The 23279-nt window shown below is 34.2% G+C and overlaps 2 protein-coding genes across 2 annotated transcripts in view; one reads left to right on the top strand and one right to left on the bottom strand.

The window, feature by feature from the left end:
* Positions 1 to 23279, bottom strand: part of SCN2A (sodium voltage-gated channel alpha subunit 2) — a 285612-nt gene that overhangs the window by 227704 nt on the left and 34629 nt on the right. The window lies entirely within an intron of this gene.
* LOC133051131 (sodium channel protein type 3 subunit alpha) overlaps positions 1 to 23279 on the top strand; it is a 103100-nt gene that overhangs the window by 44114 nt on the left and 35707 nt on the right. The window contains exons 12-18 of the mRNA XM_061135554.1: positions 3932 to 4222; positions 9217 to 9561; positions 10592 to 10724; positions 12038 to 12276; positions 19301 to 19474; positions 20525 to 20881; positions 22659 to 23129. Of these exons, the coding sequence (XP_060991537.1) occupies positions 3932 to 4222; positions 9217 to 9561; positions 10592 to 10724; positions 12038 to 12276; positions 19301 to 19474; positions 20525 to 20881; positions 22659 to 23129 (2010 nt within the window). The remainder of the gene's footprint in view (positions 1 to 3931; positions 4223 to 9216; positions 9562 to 10591; positions 10725 to 12037; positions 12277 to 19300; positions 19475 to 20524; positions 20882 to 22658; positions 23130 to 23279) is intronic.

The following is a 23279-nucleotide window of genomic DNA, read 5'->3' on the forward strand; positions in this document are numbered from 1 at the left end:
ACAGTACAGGAGTAAGAATGTCTTCTGAAATGCAGCCATTTTAGGGTAAAATATTACATCAGTTAAAAGAGTATAATCTTTAAAATTTAGCAGTAAAAGTACACTATTGTCTAGCAGAAGTTTAAAGAATCTAATTATATCCTAATTAGGTTAGCCAAAATGTCAGTTCTTTTCACTTGAAAGTCAGTTATTGGAGTCCAGAGATCAAATCTTGATTTGATTCAGCTTTAAGTTCATATACACAAAAGTTTAAACTGATTGCAGGGTAACTTATCCCAGTGTTTTAATATTGACGGGGATGGACGAGTGCTAAGGTAATTTTACTTCCTTATTGACAGTGCAGGTAACAGTGACCAATAAATAGCCCGTGCTGACGGAGAGGTGGGAGGTGGGGACAGAAAGAGAGGGAGACAGTACACCCATGAGATCACTGGGGCTCCAGTGTAAAATGAGTCTGGTTATCATCTGTGACTCTTCAAAAGCTGCTATCTAGCTAATGACTTCATGAAGTCTAGCATCAGTTCCATTTTTACTTAATATATATTCAAAGACCTCTAAGTGCTAGTCACTGTTTAGACATGAAAAAAAGCCATATTCAGCTCACAAACCAAGTAGAACTTTATTTTTTTTTCCAAGTACAACTTTAAAAGACAAAGACAAACTGACAAAGAAAGAAATGTTTTGTCCTATGTCATCATAATTGTGTTTGGCATTTAATTTGTGATCTTTAAATGTCTAAGTGCTCAGCGTAGCATATTCCACAGCAATATATATTGGCCTGATAGGAAAAATTTAGCAGTAAACTTTGAGACAAAATTAGAAATAGTGACATTTAAGAGGCCCAATATAATTTGGGGTAGAATTGTAATAAGTATAGTTAATGTCTTGAGGTTTTAAAATGAGATTTTAAAACTGGATCGTATGTTTACACTGAAGTATAATCACAGATACATTTTTTATTTTATTTTTTAAGGACACACAGATACAGTAAATTATAGAGCCTCTTTTGTTTCACACAGAGATAAGAAAAACAAAATGTTATTCCCTGTGGAAATATTAAGCACATATTTGTTATCTGTTACAATAAGAATTCAGCAAACCTACTGTGAAAGTAACACTACTAGCCTAAGTAAGCAGGACGTTGGCCATGTCACAGAGCTGCGTATAAACAGGTACACAGACATGGGAGGTGACAGGAAACATCTGCCTCTGAGGGAATTGGCAAATCCCTGGAAGTGGAATCAGTGACAGATTCGAGTTGACGAGTGACACAGAAAATGTGTTGTGTCGGGAGGTTACCGTTGTTGCCTTACAAAAAATCTGTTTTGGTTTTGAGTTATTTCAACTGTTTACCCAGTCTAGGTAGGGAAATCATGTCTTATGCAAAACAAATTCTGGAAGTGATTTAAATGAACCTGAGTTTCAGACTTATGTCAAAAGACTATTACCACCACTTCCACTTCCTTTTTTCCTGATAACAAACAAGTGAATAAGTGATTTGGCACTATGCATTGTACGATTTTCTCTATACAAAGTGGAAAGGAAAATTAAGGACTTTATTTGGATAAAAAGAAATATGTATACATTCATTCTCTCAAGGAATGCTGTATATTATGTCTCTCCTATGTATCAAGCACTACGCAACTATATTTAACTTGCTCAAATTAGTCCTTCATTTATCCACTTTATTTTATACTTTTATATTAAATTTATTCATATTTATAAAGGGCCCTTAATATTTATCATCTTTCACTACTGATACTAAAAGTGATATCCATAATCAAGAATTTAACTGGAACTTCTATGGTGGTTGAATGTTTAAGACTCAAAGATTCCACTGCAGAGGGCATGAATTTGACTGATCCTTGGTCGGGGAACTAAAAACTAAGATGCTGCAGACCACATGGCTCAGCGGAAAAAAAAGAAAAATTCAATCTAAAAAAATCTGGATATCTGATTATATTCATTCTATAAATATATAAATTCTGAATTAATGTTTCATTTAAATGTTAGGGTTGTATTTTATCAAGCTTTTGATTTGGGTTTCTATAATGAATATAGCAATCATCCTTGGCCCAACACATATATTTTGTACTATATGTAATACTGTGGTTCCCTGGGGTCATGTTAATCCCATGGAATGTGTATCATAGTACCTTTAGATTTAAACCTTTTAAAAAATTTTTAATTGAGATGAGGTTCAGAAATGGGAGCTACTTAGAAAGGGTCTGCTTCTCAAGAAGGAGAAAACAAAGGAGAAAATGTTGTCAAAGCATTCAATATGAGTTTTATATTCTTTTCTAAAATATATTTCTATTATATGGTCTATTCTAAAACCTAGCTTTTATGAGATCTTGAAAAGTCAAGTCTGTCTTATTCTTCCCATACCCCTATTCAGGATCTGAGACAACTGACAGTATAATGCCTTTTTTTACCCTTATTCACCAAACATTATCTGGGTCTTTTTTTATGTCAAGTGACATAATAGACATGTGCACACAGACAGACAGACACAAACACACATACACACACACACAAATGACAGAATTCCTATCTATAGGAATAGACAAGAATATGTCTAGTGGCGAAGAGGAGAAGATAGAACAAATAGTAGCTGTTTTAGAGTTGTTTGTATTCAGTAATGACATATGTAAAGAGTTGAACCAGTAGTCTAATAATCATTTCCATTTTGATGATTATTTTTATCAACAGGAATATACTTAATGAGAATTCAGCTTTGAAATTCATATCCTCTCTGGTTAGTGGTTAGATCATTTCCCATCTAAAAATACCATTCACGTAAATAAAAATACAAAAGATTTGGCATGCCATGTTTCACCTCAAAGCGGCTGTCTTTCTTTAGTAGGTGCAGAAATTTAAAATGCTTAAGTAGTGCTTGCTTCAGCAGAACATACACTAAAATGCTTAAGTATACTCAGTGTTGAAATATGGAAAGAAAATATTTGAAGTAGTCATAATCCTTTGAATGATTATTTCAGGTATTTATTGACTGATATGTTAATTTTCATTATTATTTGTAATAATAATAATAAATAAACATTTAAAATTTTTAAGCTAAAAGTGCTATGCAATAAATTAATCATGTAGACTCTGGGATTAATATGACCTCAGGGATGGGAGGGCTTGCCATGTGGCTCAGTGGTAAAGGATCTGCCTGCCAATAAAGGAGACGCAGGTTCAATCTTTTGGTCAGGAGGATCCCCTGGAGGAGGAAATGGCAACCCACTCCAGTATTCTTGCCTGAAAAATCCCATGGACAAAGAAGCCCGGCAGGCTATACAGTCCATGGGGTTGCAAAGAGCTGGACAAGACTGAGCAGGTGAGTATGCACAAACTCAGAAATTCGAATAATAGTACTGAATGTGATTCAAATGAAGGAAGAGGATAAATTAGTCAATACATTCCCACTACTTCCCCCAGAGGTAAAAAGTAGATACTTTAAATGCTTTGAGTTCACAAAAAAAGAAAAGACTTTTGTCCTAGATTTAGAAGAAAAAAATACCACTCAGTTGTTCACAATCACAAGTGGGAGGAACAAACCTATGGATGGAATTGGAATAGTAATCAGACCAGACACCACCACTAAGAGAACATTTGCTTTTAAAGTGTAGAAGATATTTTTAAGAGAGCAGTTGTTCCCTGAAATGAAGCTAATCTCAACAGAGTTTTTAAAAAAAGACTTCAGAAGATGTGCCAAACCAGACTTTTCTAATTCATAACCTAACATATTGCTTTATACTATGTAAAAATGTATCATTATTAAGTAAACTCTTGTAGTAAAACATAAAAATGACCAGAAAGACATAAATTTTCAAATATAGTTCATTGTATTAAATGGCAACATATGTACCGTAGTCAACTGTTTTCCAAAGCCGCATGTTCTAAATAGTGCCTGGTTTTATTTACACAGGCAGTTGCAGCGGCATCAGCCGCCTCAAGGGATTTCAGTGGAATAGGTGGGTTAGGAGAGCTCTTGGAAAGTTCATCAGAAGCATCAAAATTAAGCTCCAAAAGTGCTAAGGAGTGGAGGAACCGAAGAAAGAAAAGAAGACAGAGGGAGAATCTTAAAGGAAGCAACAAAGGAGAGGGAAACAGGTTTCCCAAGTCTGAATCTGAGGACAGTGTCAAAAGAAGAAGTTTCCTTTTCTCCATGGATGGAAATCGACTAACTAGTGACAAGAAATTCTACTCCCCTCATCAGGTACAGCTTTCTACTAAGGATTCCAGTTTGCTTTGTCATTTCTGTATCTTCGTATATTTTTGTAGTATCTGATGTAAATGAGGGACAGGGAACTAACATTTTAATATGATTATTTAAATGTATATCATAAATTGTCTTTAAAAGATAGTTTTATTAAATCATTAATAACTTTTATTTTACAGTAATCAGTTTTAAGCACTATAGTATTTTGAGACCATTTTCTCAACCTGCTTTGTTGGGAGGTAGGAGCAGTGAAACCTATCTAATCAAACTTTTTTCTTCAGTGAGGCAGTTTTGTAATCTCTTGTTTACCTTTTCCATTTTGAGACCTCAAATGAACCTACCTTTTTTGCACATGGTTTTCTGCCTTTAATATCTGAGTATTAGATATTACTAATATCTAATGTATTAGATACATTACTGCAAGATATGTATGAATTTTGGAAAGAAATGTCTCTGGATTTTGTTTCTATCTTTTGATGTGAGAACTGTACTGTCGTGATCTTCCATTATGCTGATATGGTGTCATGCCATGATACATTAGGATGAAATTATGGCCCAAATTCTCTCAAAGAGAATTAAATTAAAAACGGTCTATTTTTGCTCTGATTTAATGCCAAGTACCCAATTTATCAGCATATTTTCAAGGCAAATAGGGTAAATAGTATCGACTCTGTTTATAAGTTTTATCAGTTGCATAATGAAGAGTAAATAGTTATGAAGTCTGTGATAAGTACAGTTATAGCTTTGAACCCTATTTGGTTCCATTAGAATTTCATGTGCTATGAATTATTAACTCTTCTAATTATTTTAACCTGGGTCAGCCAACCAACAAATATTTATTGCTCACCTACTATGGTTCACAAGAGGAAAGAGACAGTTCTAGGAAAAAAAAAAACACTCAATGAACAAAACAGTGTAATTCGCTGACCTCACAGATTTTTATACAGAAGGAGGAGACAGACAATAAACAAGATAAGTAAGTCATAGACTATGTCAGAAAGTGATAAGCACAATTGGAGGGGAAAGGCAAGAAAAGAAAATTAAGAGCACTAACTGGTGGTTAAAAAAAATGAAATAGGATGGTTTGGAAAGCCTTGACAGTAAAGGAGACCTTGCAGCAAAGATTTTGAGGAGGCAAGAGAACAGGCTCTCTACGGAAGTGCACTTTGGGCTCAGTGAAGAGCAAGTGGAAGGCCCTGATGTGGTAATATGCCCAGAATGTTCAAGAAGCAGCTGAGAAGCCCCTGTTGAGTGAACCAAGAGAAGCAACAGCAATAGGAAGTTAACTGAAAGTCAAGAGTTTAAATACTAAAAACAGAATTAGTATATACATACATTATATGTAGTTCATTTCATATTTGGAGATAGTGAGACAGATAGTTAAGGAGATAGGAAGAGAGAGAGACGGTAGGATGATAGGCAGGTAGACTGATAGATAAATAGATACAATAGACAATAGATGTTGCAAAGTAAAAGAAATAGCCTATTAGCACTGATAGTTACATACCCCAGTACAAATATGCAAAAAGCATTAACGCAATCACAAGCAAAAATATACCAGAAGCATTTTACAGTTTCTGGTTGTGTAAACAAACTCCTTTCTAAAAGGAAAGAGAATCAGTGGAGATAGTGGGAATAGGAAGCATAAAGTGGACATGGAATAATGTTCAAAACAAGTATATCTTTAAAATCGTTAAGGCCAATTAGCCATAAATTATGAGTATCCTGTCCTCTACTAACATAAATTTTAGATGTTAGTTTACATTTATTATATTATTTTATTCTTAAATACATAGTACATGTTCATAGTACAACATGAAAAAGTACTTAAAGGCAAACAATGGAAAGTGAATCCTCCTGCCAAGATTTTATCTATGTTGTTTGAACACAAGGAAGCAATTATTTTAAAACAGAAGCTTCATAGCTAGAACCAAGTATAGTTGTTGACTTACTGAAAACATTGATAAGCTACATACATTTAACTTGAAATGCCATGCTTCTATTAGAACATCTTCAAATTCTCTGTGTCTTCCATTCTGACTTCCCAATTCATTTCAAGTTCAGTTCATGCATGCAGAATTGTGTCCTTACACCTAAATGCTTCAATTTTCCCTTTTGCTATTGAAAAATAAGAAAAAGAATTCAGATTTACCTTCTTGGGACAAGACAAAAAAAAAAAAAAAAGATACCCAGAATTTATATTTTGGCATGCCTGAGGCAAAGAAAGATGGCCTTTTGGTTCTTAATGCATAAAAGCTTGTTTTCCCTAGAGAAAGGGCTGCCACAGCTGTGGGTATTCCCTGCATTCCGCTGCATCTTCTAGTGTGTTATTTTTGGTTTATTTTCTCTGAATACTATTTTTGCTATCTTCTTTTTTCAGTCTCTGTTGTCTTGAAAGCTGTGCTCACACCCATTATTATACTTTCCAAAGAGTGAACAGAAATTTCAAATAAACCCAAGGATTTGAAACGCCTCTGAAAACATGTCAACATAAAAACATTCAAACTAAAGGCATGTACCAGATACATTTTAGATGTACACACATACCACACACTCCCACCCAGTATTGTGTAGACAGACTTTAAGTTTCCAAAGACATATTCTAACACAGGTATATGAAGATGATTGAATTGAACCATCTTAGGAAGTAGTGTAAGACAAAGCTGGTAATAGGGCTTCCATGGTGGCTTAATGGTAAAGAATCTGCCTGCAATGTGGAAGACCTGGGTTCAATCCCTGGACTGGGAAGATTCCCTGGAGAAGGAAATGGCAACCCACTCCAGTATTCTTGCCTGGAGAAACCCATGGCCAGAGAAGCCCGGTGGGCTACAGTCCATGGGGTCACAAAGAGTCGGAAAGGACTGAGCGACTAACACTCACTTTCTTTTCAAAGCTGGCATTCCTCTGAGTGCAGGGTGAGGTCCACCTCCATTAGAATCACCTAGAATGTATGTTTGAATTCTCAGATCCGTGTCCTGGGGTTTCCCTCATAGCTCAGTCGGTAAAGAATCTGTCTGCAATGCAAGAGACCCAGGTTCGATTCCTGGGTTGGGAAGATCCCTGGAGAAGGAAATGGCAACCCACTCCAGCATTCTTGCCTGGAGAATCCCATGGACGGAGGAGCCTGGCAGGCTATGGTCCATGGGGTCACAAGAATCAGACATCACCACCACCACCAGCACCAGTGTCCTACCCTTGCTTACTGAATCCCAATTCCAAAAAGCTGGGACCTAAAAATACACACCAAGGTTTCAAAACATGAGTGTGGACATAAAAGTATTATATTGATAAAATTAAATTGAATGTGAGGAGATTAAAAACATCATCATTCCTTATTATTGAGGGCTGAATGAATGTCTTCACAATGTCTAATTTCTCGATCACTTTGATGACTGGAAAATCAGTCTAGCTACTGTCTGACATTGGGTAGACAAACCTGCTACATGAACTGAGTGTCACATAGACACAGTCTCAGCCTGGATAAGCTGAGCAGTCATTAATTCTTGTGAATATTTCTAACCAAATCCAAAGGAACAGCACATTTCTCAATGAATAGTATCTTTCCAGAATATCACTGAGACAGAAGGCCAAAAAGATTATTCTAGTGCTTTGCAGTCAGGGAAAAGTCATAAGATAAAGGGCATAATAAAATGGGGCATAATAAAATCAGCATGACCTAATTAGGCAGAGGGACCAAAACTAAGTTTGAGGGAGTTTGCCTTCTTTATGGTTTTTTTTCTGCTAAAATGACTAATTTTGGTTTTACATTGAAGCTTTGTGGAAGAAAGGAAAGGTCTAGGTGTATTTCCAGCTGCATGTGGATATGTATGCATATGTATATGTATATATTTACATATGTTACCTAGCTATACAGAGACTTAGAACAGGTCATGAGAGGTCACTGGGGCAGGGGAGGGGACAGAATATGGGAAATGCCATTGTCAATGAGGAAGGGAGTAAATGAAGATTCTGCAGGAGACTAGAGATGTTTTTGAAAACTATCATCAAGGCTAAAACAAACAAAGAGTTATTTGGTGCTAGGATTTAAAAGCCATTCAAAAAATGAAAGAAGGGACTTCATGCTAAATTCTCACTTTCCAGTATCAGAAACTGTCTACTTGATTTATTCATAAATATATGTAAGTTTTAAAGTTTTTAATCATCCAGCTCCTTTTAATAAAATTAAGTTGATATTACAAGGATAAGTTGTCCTCTACATCACCCTTATCGGTGAAGATATGTATAAGTATTTTTAAAACTAGTGTTAAATTTTAAGTAAGAATAGTAACTTACACAGCAATCTAGGAATTCTCTCTGTTGTGTTTGCTATGGCATATATTCTCTCAAACAAGGTGAATCATTAGTAGCCATTTGGAAAACTTAGCAAATTTAGAAGACAGAATCATAGATAAGTTTTGTGGCTTTTATGCTCATGTGCAAAAGACAAGAAGGTCCAGAAAATAACAGTAATTTCCTTTTAGAACTCAAAAAAAGAGAATGGAGAGATAATGCCTTTGTTTTTAAATCATTATCCAGAAGTAACATAGTTGGTCCAAACATTTTAAATTCAAGCCAACAGTCTCACTTGAACTGTAACTTATTTTCCAAGTTGTATGCCCTTTCAGATTATAGCATTTAGGAGTGAAAGCCACCTATCAAAAAGAATCATTGGTCCTCTCCAGCATCAGGTTCCCCACCTAGAACATTACGATAACAAAATCCACCTCACAGGACTACAGTGAAGATTAAATGACGTGGTCATGCGCTTAGGAAACTGCATATTAGAACTCCTAATCAGAAAAATTACTTAAATTTGTATTGTGGTCTTTAATAAAAATATCAAAACATATGTGTTCTCTATAAATTTGATAAACCGTGTTTAAGAGCAAGACTATTCTTACCCAAAAGCAAATAGATTTTGCAATATTAAGACTTTCATTAAATAGCTGTGTCCCCTGTCCCCATTCTTTCCTTCCTTGCTCTCTCCCCAGTCTCTCTTAAGTATCCGTGGTTCCCTGTTTTCCCCACGACGCAATAGCAAAACAAGTATTTTCAGCTTCAGAGGTCGGGCAAAGGATATCGGTTCTGAAAATGACTTTGCTGACGATGAACACAGTACATTTGAAGACAGCGAGAGCAGGAGAGACTCACTGTTTGTGCCGCACAGACACGGAGAGCGACGCAACAGTAACGTTAGTCAGGCCAGTATGTCATCCAGGATGGTGCCAGGGCTTCCGGCCAATGGGAAGATGCACAGCACTGTGGATTGCAATGGTGTGGTTTCCTTGGTGGGTGGACCATCGGCTCTAACCTCACCTACTGGACATCCGCCAGAGGTGATAACAGATGATAAATCAGCTACTACTGACATTATACACCAATTGGAAATGATCAAGGCCTGGGTGGTTTAGCCTGTCATACTATCCTACTTCCCCAAAATGAAAGTCCTTAAAAATAACATATGATTTTACTGAATGAAAAAGACAATAGAATCTTGAGAACCAACTCAACTGTATGGGACCATGAACTGTCAAATGCTTTAGGTTGAAAGAGCCTGGTTTTTAGAGTTTGGGGTGAAAACTCCTATCTGCAAATTCAACACAGAATAATGGGCACTGTGACAACCTATTACAGATGTCGGTTCACCCAGAATTGTATAATAATCTATTCATATTCTGGAAATTTCATATACTTAGAATTAAATAATTTAATGATCAATAATTTATTGATAACAGGCAGTTTCGGTACAACTGCCAATATTTTACAGTGTTTCTAAAATGTTCTTGTGTCTATTAAATGACTTTAAAATGTTTTGATTTCTTATAGGATGGCATGTGGAAATAATTTTAAAAATCTCAGGAAAGCACACACATTTCATTGTACATCTGTGTTTGTGCATAGAAAAAAATCGGCCCATATATGTCAATATTTTCAATATAGCCTCAAAGAAAATAATTCAGCCTTAATATTAATATTACATAATACTATTATTTGTTTTGGGGGAAGATTAATCTGATTTTTAATCAATGAGAAAGCTAAAATACTCTTCATTTGAATTAAATGAAATAATATGTGATTTATGAAAAATTTCTCTGGAAATTCCAACAGGTAAACTAAAATATTTCTGCAACATAATTGCCTTATACAATTGCACCCAACTGGTAAATTCATGTTTTAACCCTGTAGGGTATCACCTGTGATTTTTTTTAAGTATTTATAACTTAATAATAAATTAGTATTTTATCATTACTTGAAGATTGTTACTTGGGAAAACTGCATGTAGCATGACTTTCCAAAGAAATGCTAATGTTGTGTTGTATTACTCACTGAAAAGGGTGGTTTGAGCCATAAGTATTTGGTTTGCAGGGTACCACCACTGAAACGGAAGTCAGAAAGAGAAGGCTAAGTTCTTACCAGATTTCAATGGAGATGCTAGAAGATTCCTCCGGAAGGCAAAGAGCCATGAGCATAGCCAGCATCCTGACTAACACGATGGAGGGTAAGAAGGCAGCCATGGGATAGTCAGCTTTCTATGATTATATAGTTTGGAGAACTATTACTTATTCCCATGGAATTACAAAAGTCAATTACCCAAGATCAGAACTGTATAATAGGCCTAAGTAGATAATATATGGAATATACTATTATCACATTGATTACAAAACTAATATTGTCTCTATTTCTTTTTGATTCCAATTCTCATCTGCCGAGTGATTATTTCACCACTTGATAGCTCATCAGAGAGGATTTATCCTTATGTTACATTATCCTTAAGCAATTAGAGCAAAAACTTCTCTTTTTAAGTTTTGTATGCAGAAGCACAAAGAAACATCTGTAAAACTTCAGTCTGTTCTCCAGGCACAGAAGTGGTGATGGGTTTAGGAGGCATATGGGTTGAATTGGAGAAATCAAAACCTGTGTTCCATTTCCACAGGACCATAAGAAAAGATCTTTCCTCCATCTTCCAAATACACAGAAACAATTACATTCCTTTAATGAAGATATTTGTTGATTTTGACACACAGGAATGGACAAGAACTATTACTTCCTTGTTCATTCATTAAATAAGTCCCCATTTCTTCAAGTTTGGAGGAATATTACATCAGTACTGTAATTTTATAAATCAATCAGAATTCATATATAACATAAATTCTTTAGAAAACTTCAGTTACATTTTGTACCTTAGTCTATTGGTATATTTGATATGCAAATAGGCATATATTTCATATATATTTCACCCATTAAATTACTAGTACCCATTAAATTACTAGTACCTTTTTAATAGGCTAGAATTCTGAAAAAAATGAGTAAATATGAATAACAGAACTAGATTTGGGGCTGAATCTATATTAAAAAGAAAAACATACCATATGTCGATGTGTAAAGATCAGTGCTAATGTGGAGACAGAGAGAAGAAAGGGTCACACATATTAATAAGGATCACAGCTTTAGAAAGTATTCTGAAAAAGCTCTTTCAAAAGAAACAGTAATTGATACATTTAATAGTTCTCTAAAACTTACTTTAAAATCCTGTTTTGATAAAGAAAATATAGCAATTTAATAACCCATTACCTAATTAATAGGTAATTTATTTAAATTGAGGCAAAATATTGAAGTATTTTTTTCTGCTTAAAGACATTTTTCATAAATATTTTGTGAAAATATTTAATGGAATTGTCTTCTCAAGTCTGTTAAACTAATATGAACTTCCGTCCCCAAGTAAAAGTGTCAATTTTATCAAATAATGTATAATCTACAACAGTAATTTGTTTACATTGTTATTTACTATCTCATTCTTTATTGTTCCCCCAGAACTTGAAGAATCTAGGCAGAAATGTCCACCATGCTGGTATAGATTTGCCAATATGTTCTTGATCTGGGACTGCTGTGATGCATGGTTAAAAGTAAAGCATCTTATGAATTTAATTGTTATGGATCCATTTGTTGATCTTGCCATCACTATTTGCATTGTCTTAAATACCCTCTTCATGGCCATGGAGCACTACCCAATGACTGGTCAATTCAGCAGTGTGTTGACTGTAGGAAACCTGGTGAGTTCATTTGAAGTTTACTTATTTATTTTGTCAGAAATAGAGCAGATAGACCAAAGAAGAAATCCATTTGTGCTATGCAGACCCCCCAAACTATACCCTCTTTCCTCACAGGAAGAAATATCTAGAGGAATATTGAAGGGATTCTCAGGGATAAGGTCTAGAATTCAACTGGTATGAATACTGACGATTGAGACCAACATCTGTGCTGATTGATCATGGTGTTTTACCCTTTGTAAACTTGTTAAAATCTTTACTGTCAATCTTGCTGGAAAAAAACAGAAATCATGAGGTCTAATTCTGGCTCCATAAGCATGCAGTTTTAACACACACAGCTTATGAAGAGTTCTTTGAAGGGAATACATAAAGATTGATCTGTGCAAACGAGGGCATAGTTGTTTCAAATTGAACTACCTAATAAAATGCTTCAGTAGAATTCACACAGAGAAGAAATAGTTGATAAAAATGCATTTGTAATTTAGCCACACTCTGGTTCATGTTACTTGGGTAGACAACTGTATGTGTGTATGCCGACATTTACATTTCCTCCTTCTACATGAAGAAACTGAAATGGATGAACAAGTAAAAAAAGAATTTACATAGTTTATTAACCAAGACCTCTATTTCCGGCACAAGATAGAAACAGAGTTCAATAGCTTAAGAGGAAGATAAAAAGACTGTCTCATGAAATGGAAAGAAAAAGATGAATTACCAAACCATATGAGGATAATTTTGCAACTGGGCTTCAGGAAATGCTTTAACCAAGGGACTGGATGCAGCCCAGCCATTCATTGCATCTTTTGTCTGTAGGTCAGGAAATATGATCACCCATACCTTGTTGGTTCTAAATCTTGTAACCTCTGCAATGGAAAAACACTGAATCTCTTTTTCAGTTCCAGTTTAAAGACTCTCGTGATAGGACTCTGTTTAGCATAGCTTGGATCAGATGCTCATCTCTGGTTTAACCAACATTCGTGAAGGTAGATTCATGTGAAAATTACAGTTCTGAGGAATTACACAGGTGGAGGATTAATTCCCAACAGAAAGAAGAAAGGGAATACTGGGCAAACAACTATCTAAGTGTCTACTTCAATAAGTGACCTCACCTTCATGTATTAGTTGACTCAGTATAACACACATCAGATTCTTGAGACTTTCTTCATCTTTGACACCTGTGATTTTTTTTTTTTTTTGTCTGATTGGCTCCTTCATCTTTCCAGTCACTCTATATTTCTGCTTCCTTTTCTGGACTTCTCTACTTTTGCCTATTAAGGCTATGTTTTTCACTCAATATTTGTATGTACTCAACAATTTTAGGTATTATCTACTCTTATAAGTTGTGTTCTATTTCTGTATTTCCAGCAATTATAGATTATTGACCCAGGATCTTTAAACATCTGAAAGATGATCTTTCTCACAGTTTATTGAAAGCCCTAAAAATTTCAAGTTAGTTTTGTATTACCTCTAGCCTTTCAGTTTCGAAGAGGCTTCCAGCTTCAAAATAGAAACCTTTTATTTCTTATATACAATTTTATATCAAGACCCATTGTTTCCTTTTTCTAGGTATCAATTTTTTTACCTCTATAGCTACCATTAAAATTGTATTTCTAGTACTCTACACTCAGTTTGGCTTTCACCTTGCCAAAGTATCTATTGTCTATATTTGTGATTCAATAATCTTACCTGGTTTTTAACACTCCCCCTCTAATCCCATCTTTCCCATACCATCTTATTTTCCACTGTTTCCTAACCAGTCACCACCAGTCTTCTCAGAACAGCCTTGACACTATAACCCACAAATGTTTATATGTTTGTATATGGGAAAGTAGTTCACCGTTCTCAATATTCATATTTAAAGTATCCTGACTCAAATTACTTCATCTCAGTTCTTCATATTCTTTAAGGTCCAACCACAGCTTCATCTCTCCGCTAATATGACTCTCAGTCCGTACCGAGCACACTGTTCTTAACTCCTAATGCATTTCTGTGAATAGAACATGGTTGAACATTAAACATTTTCTTGTTGCATCATAATTCTTGTTTTTCAATTCCACTACATGTTACTCCATGACAGAGATCACATCCTACTTTTCTTTTGTATCTCTCAGAGTGTTTACATGGTTGTAACTTGATAAATAACCAACTGGTTGTTTCCTACCCATAAAAGAACATGGGCTTTGGAATCAGGTAGAACTGGGTTTGACCTTACTAATAATGTAGCATCTGGACAAGTATGATAAAAAATTTTGAGTCTTTGTTTTCTATTATTGAAACGGATATAATAATACTCATCTCCCAGAGTTGTTGTGAAGGTATAATGAGATAATGTGAAAACACAACACTTTGCCTGGCATCTAGCACGTGCTCAATAAACAGCTTCCTTCCTCTTACGTACTCTATTAACCTTTCTTTGAAATACTGATGGAAAACAGTTCTGTTCTAGCTCTGTATTTTTCCCAGGACAGTTAGGGAAGTTGAACTGTTAGGAACAGTTTGGGAAATTTGTCAGAGTGATGCAGGAAATTGAGGTCTTAAAGAATTTTGATGTTGAAGCAATGGAGTGCGGAAGCACAGGATAAGAGATGTTGGATTATAGGATGATCAGACGGAAAAGCACTAGACTAAAACACCAAATTTGGGTCCAAGTCCAGTTGTCTGTGCTAAATATCTGATCTTGAAAAAGTCACAAATATTGTTTTCTCATGAGTACAATGTATTGGGACTAGACGGTTTTTCAAGTCTCTCCTCATGCTAAAAGCTATAACTTTGAGTATCAGTGGAGATAATGAGGTAGAGAAGTGAGGTGAAAAACTGATCAGTGGTTGACTGTAGCAGAACCATGGGTAAACTGAGTTTAGTGTTAGGGAAACAAGACTCATGAAGATAGAGAGCACAGGTGACAGGAAACACTTAACTATTTGTACCCATAAGAACAGGCGAATGTGTAAACTGACTGTTACTACTGGCTAAAAGCTCATTAATATTCTCTCTTTCTCTCTGTGTGAGAGAGAAATATTGCTTATATTATGGGTACTTAGCTGACTTTAGATCTATGTTATATACCATAGATGGGTGTTGCATTGCATATTTTGTGAAGACTTTATAGTTTTCTTATTAAAGTCAATTTAAAATTTCTCTGGACTAGTTTATTACTATTCAAATGATTCCATACTGCCTTATAAATAAGGAAATTGAGTTTCTGGTTGAATTAATAACAAAAGAATGTGCCATAAAAAAGTTGTGGCACTTTTAGTCTTTACTTAGATAAACGTGCTTTTTTGTATCCTCCTTCTGCTGAAGCATATAAAAATTCTATCATTTCCCTGTTGATTGCACTGATCAAATGTAAGTTTCAAGAGACCTCAAATCTCTATTGAGTTTCTCTAAGATTCTGTTTTGCCTTTGTGTTTCTTTGTTTGTTTGTTTTAATGACTATTAAACACATGCACTCATTTTACTGATTCTATAAGCAAAAAATCTTCCATCAAACATAGTAGGTTACATAATCCCTTCATCATATAAACATTTCCAACTAACCTGTAACTTTTTCTTCATGGAATATCAATAGAGATCTGTAGCTCCTGCTCTATTTGTTTTTCTTACTGCAACTCTCACAACTAGAGATTAAAGATTCATGATATCCCTCTATTCTGCTAGACCCAGATGGGAACTTAGAAAATGATACCTGTTGTAAGGATTTTATAGGCTATTTTCATATAAAAGCCTAAAGAAACATGATTAGCAAATTATTTTAATTAAATGGTGTGGTTTAGGGTATGAATACAAAATCTTAGAAAAGGGACACAATTCTTTGAAGGGTGTCAGGGAATGTTTGACGGGAGGATTCCTACGTGCTGTCTCTCATGAGTCCTTTGTCCCTCTTCAAGCGGCTCCCAGGGACTGAGGTCATTGTGTGAGGCAAGCATGAGTCTCCTTTAGTAAACATTCTCCTTAGGACAAAACAGCTTAATCTCCTTCCCCTTACTTGAGATATACATTGTCTCCTGACCTTGTGACTAACGTTACCCCTTGTTCCCTTGGTAACGGTTGCTGTACATTTGGTTTTCTGATCTCTATCATTCCCGAAAGAAGTTTCTTGTACTGCAGCCTATATATACTCATAGAAAAATCATTAAAGCACCTTTGCTCCATCAGAGCTTAGGTCCCCGGGTCTTTTTTGTCTCTCTCTCTCTCTCTTTCTCTCTCTCTCTTTCTCTCTTTCACTTTCTTATCGTCGACTCAGTACCACAAGGTTCCGGTCCATTAAAGGACCCCAACAGAAGGGAAAAAAAATGGCTTTCTTTATTGAAAGATAAAATCATTAGAAGCCAAATTCAAGAACTCACCTATGAAGCCTCTTGCATCAATGAAGTGCTATTTGGCTACCTATTTCCTTTCCTAGTATAAGAGAAAATTGATTATTGTCCCTTACTAACCACTACTAATAAAATTGTTATGTAACAATAATTATGGGTACACCACAATTTCTAATAAAATTTGCTAAGCAAAAATATACTGATAGAAATAGAAGAATATTAAACACAGACCTGATGAATCATCTCAATATCCTCATTTGACAGATGAGAGAAAAGAAAATCATAAATGTTGACTGATTTCCCATCATTTTTCTTTAAATATATTTCAATTTCATCCTCCAAAAAAGAATGAACAACAAATATTTAAAGGTACAAATCCAAAAGGCATGGGTATGATAAAACTAGAAGTATTAAAACAAGAAGCTAATAGTAATGGAATGAAAGGAGGCTACAGGTATGTCAAATTCACTACAAAGAATGAAATGTCAGTCTGGACAAGTAGAGATCCTGTGGAGCAAACTGACCAATATTCAAGCTTCAGCCTTTAGAATGAACATTTCTATCTTTTTAATGTATGTATCAACAGAACTTTCCTCTCTAAGTAAATACTCAGTAAGGAAATGTTCCTATCCCTGAATTGAGACCTTAACCCCTAACATTTGATCATCCAAACTTAGTGTCCTTCAAAACAACCCAAAATGCTCACAATTTATTTACCCTTGGTCCAGACTCTCAGGCTGATTCTCATCCCTATCTTTAGTGCTTACACTTTTATTAATTGTCCTGTTTATTATTAATTGTCTCCTTATTAAAGAAGCTGCTTAGGAAACCTATACATGTATTGTCCATAAGAAATTTATCAGCCTAGACGAATTGGGTTTGCAATTTCAACTTGTATGTCCTAATTAGCACTGTATTTATTTTCAAAGCCTAAAACAATGTCTAGTAAGTAATCAGCAATTTTTTATGAATGAATGAATGCCTACAGAGCATGTAATCCAAACTTTCGAAAAACAAAGTTTCTACAGAAGATAAGATATAATGAGCTTAAGTCCAAACAATAAACATTTGATGATTTTACTGTCTTAGTCTTCTCCTAACCACTGACGATGCTGAACTAGATTGAAATGTAACAAAAACAATTATCAATGATTTTTAGGGCCTAAATTGAAACCATTTAAAGAGATAAAAGGCTATGACATTAAACTGCAAACTGTAATTAAAATATTTTTAAATAGAAGTTTCATGCTATAAACTTCATGATTATAAACTTATAGGAATATAAATTTAAGACATTCCCTTTATAAATTTAAAAGGAATTGAAATTTAAGGGTTTTTAAAATGCAGGACATCCTCATGTCATTTTAGAAGAACTAAAAAGTTCACCTTTATGATTTTCTACAGGAGGAGATATTTAGATGGATTGTTTCTAACTGAATTTAACTAATATATTTCCATAGTTAGGCTGTTTATTTAGATAGTAGCTGCTCCTAAAACTTCAGAATTTATTTAACATTAACCAGGGAAAAAATACTCCAGGGGGAGTTCTTATATAAAATAAAAGAGAAAAAAACACTTTTAATGTGCATTATACCACATATCTGGATTTTCATGCACTAAGCTTACTGGAATTATGTTTTACTTCTATTAGAATGAATGAATGATAACTGAAGTTAAGCTATTTTTTTCTGGGATGGGTATTTCCCTTAGGTTTTTCTGTGATTGGGGAAATGAGATGTTAGCTGCATTTACACATTTGTAAGAATGGATCAAAACTTCCTTAAGTTAATATTTTAGGAAACCAAATAATCTTGATACTGTTATTTAGATAAAGTTCATTCAAGGTAAAGGCTGATTTACCTTGCTAAGTGGATTGCTTTAGTCATAATATGCAGCTTTTATCTATAGTTAATTAAGATAATTGCTTTAAAAGAATTTTTCCAAGAGTAATTTCATAGCTCTTCATGTCCTTGGGTGTCTTAGCCTGTGGTTTTGAGTTAAAAAACAAAACCATTTTCAAATAGACATTCATCCAGCCTCTCAAATAATTTATTAATCCTAATTGTTGGTGTATGCATACTGAAAATGTTCTCCTACTGCTTTCAATTAAATCTGCAGTTCCTTGCTCTATTTATCAATTAATCTTAATTCTGAGGCACGAATCCAGAGATAATTATTATAGAAATATTTGTGGCAAACTCATTCTTATTTCAGAAATGTTTATGAATTATAGAAATAAGAATGGTGTCCCTTGAATAAAACAACATAAAAATCAAGAACAAAATACGGTTTTTCCCAATTTGAAGTAATTTTTGAGTGACTTCCAATAATACATAGATTTGTTCTTACTGCCATATTTTTGAAAAATTGGTTGTGATTATGGTAGAAGCATAGGGTACAAAATAGCTATAAGTAGCTATTAATAATAACTATCAGTACCAATTATTTAATTTCAGATTTCAAATATGGACAACGAAATGTTATAAGTTCAGCATCGTCTTGGAAATCTAGCCGATTCATTAGATGACACAAACCCATTTAAAATATTCCCCAGAAAAAAAAAATGTTAAACTTGTATATTCTTTTGTCACATTTCTTCACTTTAAATTTTAGATATTTTTACTCATAACAGTTTAATATTCTTTACAAATTCTCAGTGTTAAAAGTTTGTCAATGCTTGTGAAGTACTGCTCTCTATGTTACTTTAGGTCTTCACTGGGATCTTCACAGCAGAAATGGTCCTCAAGATCATCGCCATGGATCCATATTATTATTTCCAAGAGGGCTGGAATATCTTTGATGGAATTATTGTCAGCCTTAGTTTGATGGAGCTTGGCCTGGCAAATGTGGAGGGACTGTCTGTACTGAGATCATTCAGACTGGTATCTGCTTAGACTATGTTTACATTCTATCTTTCATTGGCAAAACATTTATTTAAAAAATGAATCAGTGTGATTGTTTTTCAAGAATGATGAAAAATGGTTGAAACACTTCATAATTATTAGCTGTGTAAGACACATTTTAAAATACACATGTGCTTCTAAAATTGTTTTAAATGCATTAAAAATATTTCGCTTTAAAGTCTATAAAGAAATGCAAATAAAAAGCTTACACCCAACTAATCTTTTTATCAACTTATATTAGTAAAGGAACACAGAAGAAAATGTGTTCCCATTAGCATTTTAGAAAATGGTATAATAAATTGCTGAATTTGGCAAAAAAATTATTTAAAAATATGCAAACTTTTATAGGAAATTAAGTAAAATGTGTATTTTTAAAATTGATACAAGCTTTTTTATGGTTAGTTTTCTATGATTGTGGCTTTCATTCTGTCTGCCCTCTGATGGAGAAGGATAAGAGGCTTATGGAAGCTTCCTGATGGGACAGCCTGACTGAGGGGGAAACTGGGTCTTGTTCTGAAACCCATGGGGTCGCAAAGAGTCGGACATGACTGAGCAACTGAACTGAACTTTTTATGTTTACCAAAATTAGTTCATTTACTTTTATATTTTAAATGTAAAATATTAACACATTAAATAATACATTAATACATTAAAATATATAACTCATTCTTTTTACTCTCTAAAGTATAATCAGAGGTGACATTAGTTTGCTAAATTCACAAATGTCTGTAATTAAAATATTAATTTGTTTTTATGGACATATCTGCTGATAAATCAGAAATGTTTCATCGTTTCTGAAATATTTTCTCGCTTATTTTTGCATTTAAATGATATTATGATTTGATTTGCAATTCCAATATTATTAACTTTTTTTATGGATTTGAATTAGTATGCTTTGAAATTTTATATTCCTCAAAGGTGGGTCTACAGTGTAACATACTGATAAAACAATGTCTAACTTTTAAAATTATGTTGTGATTACTAAGATGTACTGTGATGTACTAAGAGTACATTTTCACTTGACTACAGCTTCGAGTGTTCAAGTTGGCAAAATCCTGGCCCACCCTGAATATGCTAATTAAGATCATCGGTAATTCAGTGGGAGCTCTGGGTAACCTCACCTTGGTGTTGGCCATCATCGTCTTTATTTTCGCCGTGGTCGGCATGCAGCTCTTTGGGAAGAGCTATAAAGAATGTGTCTGCAAGATTTCTAGTGATTGTGAACTCCCGCGCTGGCACATGAATGACTTCTTCCACTCCTTCCTGATTGTGTTCCGGGTGCTGTGTGGAGAGTGGATAGAGACCATGTGGGACTGCATGGAGGTCGCCGGTCAAACCATGTGCCTTATTGTTTTCATGCTGGTCATGGTCATTGGAAACCTGGTGGTACGTATGTATTACAAACACTCATAATTAAGAACAAGATCAGATAGTAGGTGGGAAGGGGGCCTGATGCAACAGACATACCTGGTTTTACTATCAACAACGTAGACTCAAATCCCAGTACTAGGACTCTGAGCAGGGACAAGTTACTTAACTTCCCTCAGGCTCAAATTCCCAACTATAAAACTGGAATAACAAAACTGAAATCTTGTGGTTTATGTGAGGATTACATGAGGTATATATATCTGTGAGAGTCTTGGGACAAAAATATTAGTTTTCCTTCTTCAAAGAAATGTTTTTAGCATCAAAACTAATTTGTCCTAATTTTATTTTTATGGCTTGAATTATTTTTTATTCTATTATTATTTTGACAAGATAATGATCTCCAGTAATTCTACACTGAAAAAAAGACTATTCTGTGTTGAAATTGTTCTTTACACATACATAGTTCATACTGTTTGTTTACTCAGAGGCATATGTTGCATATCACCAAATTTGAAAGACAAATTTCAATGAAATTTTAGCTCTGTATTGTAATTATCCAAAAAAATTGGAAGGGGACTAAATATATTTTTTCCAGAATTTATTTTATTAAAGGAAAATAAATTATTGTAGTTTCAGTTATACACATATATAAACACTGACCAGATTTAAAAGGCTTACTTTTAGTTCTGACTTAAAAGCACTAATATAGAAAGACAATTTGTATGTTTATGTGTTTTAATGCTTACATTTTTCAATTATGCACTGTCAGAGTATTTCTTTATGTCATCATTCTGAACCTTTCCTTTGAGAAGTACATATCAAATGAGGTTTCTTAAAAAATGGTTTGTGGGATATATGTAGACATGCAACTTTTTTCAGAATTGTAAATAAGGAAGTTCTAGATTCTGAACAAATCTTATACAAAAATAAGGAAATAAACTGGGGTTCTGGCTAAGTTTGTGTCTTCCTACCATGTAACATTTTTTGAAATTCAGTAACTACATTTCAAGCTAAAAATATTCCTATAAATTTTTTTTTGCATCAGTTACAATGAATTATTCCTGCATTAATCCTATTTTGCCAATTAATTGAATAATATTTTCCTTCAAGTATCCCAATGATATGCTGAGATTTCACCATATTTTCTGCAAAAAAAAGGCAAAAGAAAAGTAATTTACATTATATGGGTCTAGCCTAAACCCTGGAATAATTTTAGACTTTTCTCCATCTGTTGAACTCTTTGGACACATATACTTCAAAGTATATTGATGGGAAATGTGTTAAACCTTATATAATCTGCCTTTAGGTTGCTCTAAAAGTTTTTGGCCATTGGAATTTACATTTCAAGTATATTATTTTAATACAATCCATCAGGCTATTTAATAAATAAATTCATTATTTACACACACAACACTAGACATTCCCTAGACAAACTGGTAAAATGACTAAAATGAAAATATCCCATTTTTCCTCTTTGGCCAAAACCACAAAAATGGGATTTTGTCTTTTCACTAGCAACCGTAAGTAGACACAATTTAAATCTCAGAAGCTCCAGTTTCCTGGTTGTCCTCTGTTTGAAAGGAAAATAGTTTGTTTTACCATTTTGCCCTTTGAGCAGGTAGAAGATACCAGATTCTTTAAATAGCGTGTGACTAAGACAAGGTGTCTGAAATATAGCAGTCAAGAAGCATTTGTTGAATTAATTTTAGCAAAGAGCTGTGATTCCCCTGCTTAAACTATTATGTTTATACATATTTCAATATTAATACAGCAAAATTTTCTTTTTTTCTTTTAGGTTCTGAACCTCTTTCTGGCCTTATTGTTGAGTTCATTTAGCTCAGACAATCTTGCTGCTACTGATGATGATAATGAAATGAACAATCTCCAGATTGCAGTAGGAAGGATGCAAAAGGGAATTGATTATGTGAAAAATAAGATACGGGAGTGTTTCCAAAAAACGTTTTTCAGAAAGCCAAAAGTTATAGAAATCCATGAAGGCAACAAAATAGACAGCTGTGTGTCTAATAATACTGGAATTGAAATAAGCAAAGAGCTTAATTATCTTAAAGATGGGAATGGAACCACCAGTGGTGTAGGTACTGGAAGCAGTGCTGAAAAATATGTAATTGATGAAAATGATTATATGTCATTCATAAACAATCCCAGCCTCACTGTAACGGTGCCAATTGCTGTTGGAGAGTCTGACTTTGAAAATTTAAATACTGAGGAGTTCAGCAGTGAGTCAGAACTAGAAGAAAGCAAAGAGGTAAGAATGATTTTAAAGTTTTTCTTGCATTCCTTATAAAAACCATGTACCACAGTTACTAAGAATTTTTATTGTGTTTATAGACATTATTAAAAAGTATATTAAAAGCCATATACATAGTAATGTTGGAAAACTATCAGATATTCTTCT

Source organism: Dama dama, chromosome 33 (assembly GCF_033118175.1).
Source record: "Dama dama isolate Ldn47 chromosome 33, ASM3311817v1, whole genome shotgun sequence".
Taxonomy (NCBI): domain Eukaryota; kingdom Metazoa; phylum Chordata; class Mammalia; order Artiodactyla; family Cervidae; genus Dama; species Dama dama.